Source organism: Triticum urartu, chromosome 1A (assembly GCF_056163025.1).
Source record: "Triticum urartu cultivar PI428250 chromosome 1A, HENAU_Tu73, whole genome shotgun sequence".
NCBI lineage: Eukaryota > Viridiplantae > Streptophyta > Magnoliopsida > Poales > Poaceae > Triticum > Triticum urartu.
The window spans coordinates 88,358,847-88,367,653 of NC_141873.1; the positions used below are offsets into that span (position 1 = coordinate 88,358,847).

Here is an 8,807-nt window from a genome sequence, read left to right on the forward strand (position 1 = left end):
CATTGAGACGTAACCATTCCATTCCACCTCATTATTCATACTAAACACAGAGATGGAACCATTCCATTCCCGTGGAACGGAACCATTCCCGTGGAACGGAACCATTCCATTCCATTACACTTCGTTTCTGACCAAACACACCCATAGTTCCTCGATGCATTCCCGAGTGATATAGTGTTTGGTTCCAGAGACAACCTTAAGACCTTGTTAGGTTGATAGGGAATTCAGGGGAAGGGCATGGATTGGAGGGGATTAAATCTCCTACGGAGTACAAGTTAAAGTCCCCTCCAATCCTCTTCAATCCCTTTGAGAAGGGGTGTAACCGAACAAGGATTTATAGGGTCCAGCCAAGAAGAACAGGAAAAGATCAAGTTTAAAGAATGTTATGTATCTCAGAAGCTAGATCACTTCTCAATGAACAAGTTAAAACTGCCCCAACAAAAATGGATGGAATTATCAGCTTCGTTATCGACTAGGTATCAGTGAGAACATCAAGATGAATTAGTTATCAGTGAGGGTTTTCATGTGATTGCCACTTCACCATAATAACTACTCCCCCGTTTCTATTTACTTCACATATTAGCTTTGTCTCAGGTCAAACTTTCTAAACTTTGACCAAGTTTATACAAAAAATAAAACATCTACAATACCAAGTCAATACCATTAGACTCATCATTCGGTATATTTTCATACCACATATATTTTTAATTGTGAAAGTTTAGATTGCTTTCGATGAACTTGGTCTAAAGTTTGACTTAGGTCAAAGCTAATATGCAGAGTAAATAAAAACAGAGGGGGTATTAAGAGAGGAGGATCAAGGCAGCCATTAGAAACTGGCCATCATAACTCATGAGCAGCTACAAGCGTGACCAAGATGCATGCAAACAAAGGTTTAAAGCAACCGAGACACATATAAACACCCTACAACTTACAGATTTTAATCACAACCGAGCTAGAACTCGAGGATGGGCATAAAACAGGCATGGGCTGTACCACACCATACATTTACACTGCTATGGTATCAACTCTTCGATACGGGCACAAACCGCCCGTGGGCACCGTCTTTCAGCCACCTCGTCGAGCGGGTCTGCTTCACGCGGTCCAAGAAAAGGCGGTGCCTGCATGCAGATCAACAAACAACGGCTTTGGTCTATCTATCAAGGGAAAATTCAAGTTTAAATTATTTGAAACAAGCCTAGCATCAGGGTTTCGTCACAAACCTCTCGTAATCGAGCTTCTGGGTGACTATACCGTTCAGCAGAAGCTCCGCATCGAAAACATCAACACCTGCAGGTTCATCTTTACATAAGCTGGCAGTCCAGATTCTGATTCTGGACGACAAAATATGGAGCAGAGTGAGATATACGATATAACTAATCATAACCTTTCTCGACGAGTGGAGCGCATGTTTCGTAGTCCTCTTCACATGAGATGACCAGTAGGTCATCTGGTGCTTCCTTTTCCTTCCTTATGGACCTACCCATCCTCTCCAATGGCTGCACAAAATCCACAAAGTTAAAGGACAGAACTGCATCTTTCTGCAAATCAAGAACTTTGTGGCAAGCAGCAGGACGCATGATTATGAGGAGTTAAGATCCCACAGCAAATATGGGAGTATGGTACGAAAAAGAGTAAAAAAGCGAGTTCGTAAAAACAGAGTACCTAAATAAGTAAAACATTCTGCAGTTTTCTGGAACTTAATGAACCCTAAAACCAGAGTACCTGAATGAGTAAAGATCTGCAGTTTTGTGTAACTTCATGAATCCTAAAAGCAGAGTACCTAAATAAGTAAAAATAATCTTCCTTTTGTACAAAAAGATTAATCAAACATTTGGCCTGATAGCCAGCTAATATTTTTTTGACGGCTTTATTCATGAACAGAATAGGCTTATTGGTTTCACATGACATTACCATACAGACTGCAAAATTGACACTAGCAAATGGTTCCAAGCAGATCCTATACATCTGATTCTAGATATCATCCAGCCAATGTAAACATGCCATTTAACACAAAGAACATCAAGTATTTTTCAAAAAGAATATATGGCAATAACCTGCCCAGAAGATGCGGAAACCAAACTTGTCACCACCTCCCGACTTGGCTTCACATTTTGTGTCACAAACACTCTTTTCCCCTGCATTTTTTTAATAAATATAATTAGAAAACGATCTAGGAAAGACTGAGGCAAAAGAAAATTATACAATTCACTTTACCAACAGCAGAGGACTCTTGCAAGCTGAGGCCAGTGATATAGGCATGCTGAAACCCATCTCCTTTTCCTTTTTGGCATCCCTCAGAATATACTTCTTATCGTTTACAAAACAGCCTGCTGCTCCACAACTTTCAAGCCACATTGATGTCACTACCAGTTTGCCACGTGTAACTGCCTCCAGCATATTCTTTGTGCGGTAAAAACCATCCGCCACAAAATGTGTTGCATCTGCAACGGAAAGTGCTTCATGGGCTCCTAAGCGTGCCAAGATCTACAACATAGCGTTACAATTATACCTCATTTCAAATAATTAATGACTAGAATGTACCAACACAGAAATATAGTGGCTACCTTCTTCTGACGCTTGATCACATCCTCATCCAAATGATGGCTGAAAATAATACTGCAACTGGTCATATCTTTTCTTCTAGAATCCTTTCGGTATCGACTTGGTAGAGCATTTTCAGGATCTAACTCCAGCAGCTCTTTGGCAACAGAGGATTTCAACAAGCTCCTATTCGAAGCTTTTGATGGATTTAGAGGACTGAAAGCAGGCGACAATTTGTTTACCACTTTAGAAGGTGTTTTCAGGGCACTATTCGGAACTGGAGAGTTACATTTTGGTGAGTTGCTTGCATCCTTAACACCGGGTGGTTTCTTTTGTCGCCGATCAGAGGTACTAAAACGAGAAGTTTTGCTGTTAACTCCCGATGAAGAATCAAGTACAGGAGAAGCAGCTGATGATTGTGTGATAATACTAGACAGCAAAGAAGTTGATCTGCAATCAGAGCGCTCCCTCCTTGCATACGTTAGCAGTTCTGAACTGCTAATAAAAATCCGTCTTTTCTTGGATGGCCTTGTCACTTCTGGTTGTACATCATGACCTGTAGCAGCCTCGGTAACTGCAGGAGCCTTTGCCTGTACCACTGCAGTAGGTGTTCTTCTCTGTTTGGGGTGAGATGAGGGCTCTCTGCGGAAGACATGAGTTGTTGGTTCATCTCTTAATGGTTCAAGGTTCTGAGCAACATTTGCACCGGTATGCCGTATGCTTGCATCAGTACTTTGCTGAAGACCCTGAGCATTATTTGCACATGTATTCTCTGTGTTTTCTTTTAACACAGAATCCGAACCATATTCTGCGGTTCTCTCACTAATCATTGGTCTCTCGAGTACATGTTCACTATGGTTATTTCTTACTTCTCCAACAGTGGCCTTCTTTAAGTTCTTATTAGAACATAACTCAGGAGACTCATAGAGGTTATTTCTACCAGTGTGCCTTGTTCGATGAGCAATAGGTGTACTGTCATACTTATTTCCATCAACTATCTTCGTAACTTTATTCTTCTGTGGTACTGGCTTTGCCTGCTTATGTTTCGTCTTTGTTGCACGATCTTCTAAATTTTGTCGCACGTCTTTCTGAGGTTTGTGGTTCATCTCAGTTACTTTTATTCTTTTAGAACGTGTCGTGACACCTTCCTGGACGCTGCTGGTTCTCTTTCTAGGAGGGTCACTCTTTGGGTTACTTTTTTCTACTTTAGATACAACTCTCAGATCTCTCTTCACTGGAGGTTCAACTTCGGCTGACAAGTTTTCAGCAGGGGAACTTTGTGCCAGTGCTTCTATAGCTTCGATAGCCATTTGAGTATCCTGACCAACATCATGCAAATCCACACTGACCTTTTCCTGCTGTCTTTCAATAGGTTTGGCAGTTGATAGATGATCATCCAAGTCTTTCAAAAGGTTTTTCTTAGTCCTTTTTCTAGAAGCCCTCTTACTCTTCACCTCACTTTTGAGTAGTCTCGAATCCGATGAAGGTAAAGTTTCAGTCTTGTCACAAAGTTTGGACTTCGTTCTCCTTTTGTGTCCCTCTATTATTTTCTTGTCAGGAGGTGCAATTTTTGTGGAGCACTTCTTTGGCCTGGGAATGTCTGATTTCCCTCTGCCAGCTGATTGTTGCAACAAGATATCCTTGTTTTTCCTGAAAAAATCACCTCCGCCATCATCCTCACGACTATCCACCCATGCAAAGACTTCTGCCTTTCCTCTGGAACTTCTATGCCGGTCAACCTTCTCAGCCAATAGTAAAGTTCCCATCTTAATTGAAACAGGTGGCTTTGCTTTTTCTAATCTTTTTGGTGTTGGTTCTTGAGACGATATGCCGCCATTAATTGAGATCAACCCTTCCACAAAGTCCAAAGCATTTGCTTGAGATAGCTCACCAGGCTCCTGTGATCCGAGATAGCTTAGTCCAGCCAAACACCTGCTCTTGATTTCATTCTCTTCGTTCGTTGTGTCAGCAAAAAGCTTCTTTGCTGTTGAGCACCTGCCTTTGCTTTTACTCCCATCTTTTTCATGGCTCTGTACATAACCAAAAGACCCGTCATCAATCCCACGACCTGGGCAATCACCAAAGGACGCATTACACGAGGTAGAGTTGTCTACAATTTCCGTTCGGAGAAATGTTCCATTGGTCGAATCATGCCTTTTCCCTCGTCCCAAACTTCTGACTGCGGCAAGATCACATGTTTGTCACAGGAGAGCATGTTAGAAAACAAAAAAAAAACTAGATTTCAGTTTATTGCTACAATTTTAGTAGGGAAACTAAGGTTAAGATATGAACAAAAATGTTCTTCATGTTCTAATTCAGGAAAATAAATTTGACGACCAAGGGATGTCTTGAGTATCAGATTTGTGTAACATCATGGCATCTGTATTGAATGAAAAACAACAAAATACACTAATGATTTACAAGCCTTCATTCACAATATAAGGATCAACCAGGACTGAGCATGCTTCCCACAGAACATCACATGTGTATAACAAGAGCCTATTGGCCTAGAATTTTGCAAAATGGAAAATTTCTGGATGAAAAGCCAGAGAAAACCATATTCAAGTAGATCCAATTACCACATTACTTGTGTGTCCAAAAACATTCATGTGTACTTAAGAAATGGTGTGCCTAATTGCTGATACTTGCATTACCCTTGGAGTAGCTAGAACTATTAGATACAAGCATAGGCAAGATCTCCGGCGAGTAAGGTTAAACCAATGAAAGTGTGCAAATCTTTATCATGTTAAACTAGAGGTATTAAGAACTTTTTTTTTACTAATGACAATAATTTGTCATGTTACTTCTCTTGTAGCAACAAAAAATAAATCATGGATATAACTGCAAGAGACCTAAAGCTTAATCACCTCTTTGCCAGGAGTAACAAACATCAGGAACAAAAACGTGATGGGACCACATTTTCAACTGAGTCAGAGTACAGTTTGCAACCAAATGTATGACTTCTGACTTTGCACATCTGTTCATGGATAACTATTGAAAATCGCAGGACAATGACCGCAAGGTGCACATTGAACATCCCAGAATGAACTTTAATGGAATCTTACATTATACAGAGACAATGTGGAGCTATGTGACTAGAAAGGCATAGTTAGCCAGTGATAACTAACCTGTCTCAGCTTCTTCTTCCGTGGAAGCATCAGAATCTACCGAATCCTCGGCATAATCCTTCACATCTGTCTCATTATTTGGCAGGCCATCATCGTCACTTTGCACTTGAGTGCCCTGGCTCAACTCATCATCACCATCATCACCCATCTCTTTATCCGAGTCTTCAACCAACTGGGTCATCCCACGTTGATCGGCAGCATCATCATCGCTGCTATCATTTACCCTCTCCTCTTCCTGACATTCCTCGACCAACTGGGTCGTCCCCTGTTGAACGGCAGCCTCATCATCGCTGCTATCATTTACTCTCTCCTCTTCCTGACATTCCTCGACCAACTGGGTCTCGCCGCTCCCACCATCCTCAACCTCACATTCTTCAACCAACTGGGTCCTATCCCCAACACCAGCTTCATCCTCCGTGCTGTCACCATCTTCCACTTCCTCCTCCTCTACTGCCTGCGTCTGCCCAGCGACGCCACGGGCATCATCCTCTGAGTCCTCCACCACCTGCGTGTCTTCAGACATCCTCTCCTCCCCTTCCCCCTCAAATTCATCATCAACCGCCTCGGTCTCCTCGTCGTCGTCCAGTGGCTGCGTCTCGCCATACAGCACACCGGCGTCGCCGGCGTCCTCGCCCCCGCTCTGCGTCATGTCACCAGAGCTAACTGGAGACCCTAATCTCAGACCGTTGTCATCCTCCTCGCCCCCGCTCTGGGTCATGTCGCCGGAGCTAACAGGAGACCCTATTCGCAGCGGCCACAAACCTAAGGTCAGCACATTTACACGAACCGCTCATGGAAAGAACAAAACCAGGAACCTCACCCAATGGCGGCGTCCCTCCGTCGTCCACGACCTGGGTCTCCCCGCCGTCCATGGCGAGACAGCCACGAATCTGCACACACACGCCTCACCAATCAACACCAACCCTAGACCCTCATCCGTTTAATAGCACCACAATAATAAGAAAACAGAAGAAAAGATAGATGGGGGACACACATTTGGGGAAAGAACCGAATGAACAATAAAAAACACAACCGCCGTACCAGGGGGTCCGCCGGAGATCTGCGGGGGCGTGGGCGGGGGGCGACTCCAAGAGCGGCGGCGCCTCCGCGATGGTTCGTGGAGGTGGAGCGGGGGGCAAGGAGGAAGCGGACGGGGGATCCGGCGACAAAAAATGCGGGCTTTTTCCTCTCCCCGGGGGATTCGGGAGTCGGAGTGGGGTTTAGGCGCCGCTTCTGCCTCTCTCTCTCCTGGGAGGCTGGGAGGGAAACAGAGCCGGGAGAACTGCCGAAACTCGCGCCCGCTGAGGCGACGGAAGGGATCGCGGCCGTCCGTTTTCGAAGCAACGGACAGATCGTGCTCGCGGTCTCTGGCTGGGGGGTGGGTGGAGACTGGCAGATAGTTGGGGGCTTGCCTGCAAAAGCGAAACCCTTCCCCGAACGGAAGAGGCCTTGATTGGATTGTTGGATTTCTTTTCCGGCTGTAACTATATTTTACAAGGCCCCAACAAAATACTGATACACGCATGTATTTTTTTATTGTATAAGATATAAGATGTGCTTGGTTCGTAGGTCATAAATCCGGTTGTAACTGACAAGAAGGTTCGGACTCATCATCACCAAGTTGGACGACCATGTCGCCAAGGAGGTGCACTCTGCCCCCAACTAAGAACGGAAAGGGGGGGAAGAGGAGGAGGGGATGCCTTGGCAAATCAGAGGAGGCCACTTGGAGCAGGAGTGAGTCGCCATCACCGTCAAGTAAAGACTGTCGGTCAACGTCGTCAACAAGGTCACGAGCGAGTCACCATCGCGGCCAGGAGCGTGTCGTCGTCGTGCCTTAGGCCATCTCCAACGTTGATCCGTAATTTTGCTCTAGCATCTGTCCGCAGACAGGAGAGGATCAGTACACGTACATTGGTGCGGGAGCCGGGCATCCAACGCTGCCATCATACATTTCAAGCATTGTTGGGACTAACCGAAAGAAATTCATGCAAACGCAACGGATTTCATATAAAATCATATGAAATTCATTACATTTTGGACGATTTTCAACTAAAACTATTCCGGACTAAGGAAAACTAGTCTACGGCTGGCTACGGCGGATTTCCGATCTCACAACACGAATACCCTCAAGTCTATGGCCGCTCGCGGCGGATTTTCATTGTCTTCCCCATGTCTGTCAACCCGCTCATCGGACTACTGTGAGCCCTGGAGGTATATGCTTCAACGCAAAGGGCGGCTCGCTTCCCCATGTCCGGCAACACCGCTCATCGTAGTAGAATCGCTGAAATATGCTTTAGCCAGAGGGAACAGGGACACCCGTGGCCTTCATGGGACCCAAGCGGCAACAGGCACCCATGTTCTCCCTCTCCTCGATGATGGCAGCGGACACGAACATGCTGGAAGCAGCCTCGTCGATCTCCATGAAGCCGACTTCTTTCTCCGTCGGCAAGGTGCGGGCACGCAAACGTTGAAGGCAAATGGTGCTGTCGCAGGCATAGGAGACGCTGCAAGAAACTGCGCTTGGCACGAGTTGGTGCTATTTAAAGGCGGGACTACTTAAGTCGAAATGATATGGGTTTTCACTCTTTTCTTGTCCCTTTTTTTCAAGTTTTTTCCAATTTTATTCTTCACCGGTTTTTTCTCCTTTTTAATTTGTTTTTTCTTTCTTTTTCATTTTTTCTTTATTTATTTTTCAATTTTCATTGGGTTTTTCTTTTATCCTTTTTCCTAAAGTTTTGTTCCTTTCTTTCTCGTTTCTCATCGATTTTTTGTTTTTGCTTGGTTTTATTATTTCTCCTCTTTTTGTGTGTGTTGTTTTTTTCTTATGTTTCTTTTGATTTTCACTCTGCATTTTTGTATATGTCAAAAATATTTTTCTAATGCATGTTTAATATTTTTTATTACAAATTTGCCCTTTTTTGAATACATGGTCAAGAATTTCCATACATATTTTTTAAGTTTTAATTAAAATTTTTCAAATACAAGATTAACATTTTTTTGAATACATGGTCAACATTGTGTCTATACACACTTTTAAATTTTTTTGAATTCATGATTAACATTTTTCAAATACAAAATTATTTTTTAACACATGATAAAGAAAATCTATACACGTTAAACATGTTTCGAATGCTTGAT

The 8,807-nt window shown here is 43.7% G+C and overlaps 1 protein-coding gene across 2 annotated transcripts; it reads right to left on the bottom strand.

Moving 5' to 3' along the window:
* Positions 1 to 814: 814 nt before the first annotated feature.
* LOC125549179 (BRCT domain-containing DNA repair protein) lies at positions 815 to 6,934 on the bottom strand. 2 transcript variants are annotated; one of them, XM_048712658.2, is made up of 10 exons: positions 6,711 to 6,934; positions 6,490 to 6,559; positions 5,670 to 6,410; positions 4,656 to 4,720; positions 2,565 to 4,571; positions 2,215 to 2,484; positions 2,055 to 2,135; positions 1,385 to 1,496; positions 1,221 to 1,287; positions 815 to 1,118 (listed from the first exon to the last, which is right to left on the bottom strand). In XM_048712658.2, exons 2-10 carry the CDS (start codon positions 6,539 to 6,541, stop codon positions 1,022 to 1,024), a joined length of 3,492 nt encoding a protein of 1,163 aa, XP_048568615.2. In that variant the 5' UTR covers positions 6,542 to 6,559; positions 6,711 to 6,934; the 3' UTR covers positions 815 to 1,021. The 2 variants fall into 2 exon arrangements, with proteins under 2 accessions (XP_048568615.2, XP_048568608.2); XM_048712651.2 differs by having other exon boundaries at positions 2,565 to 4,720.
* Positions 6,935 to 8,807: the final 1,873 nt, after the last annotated feature.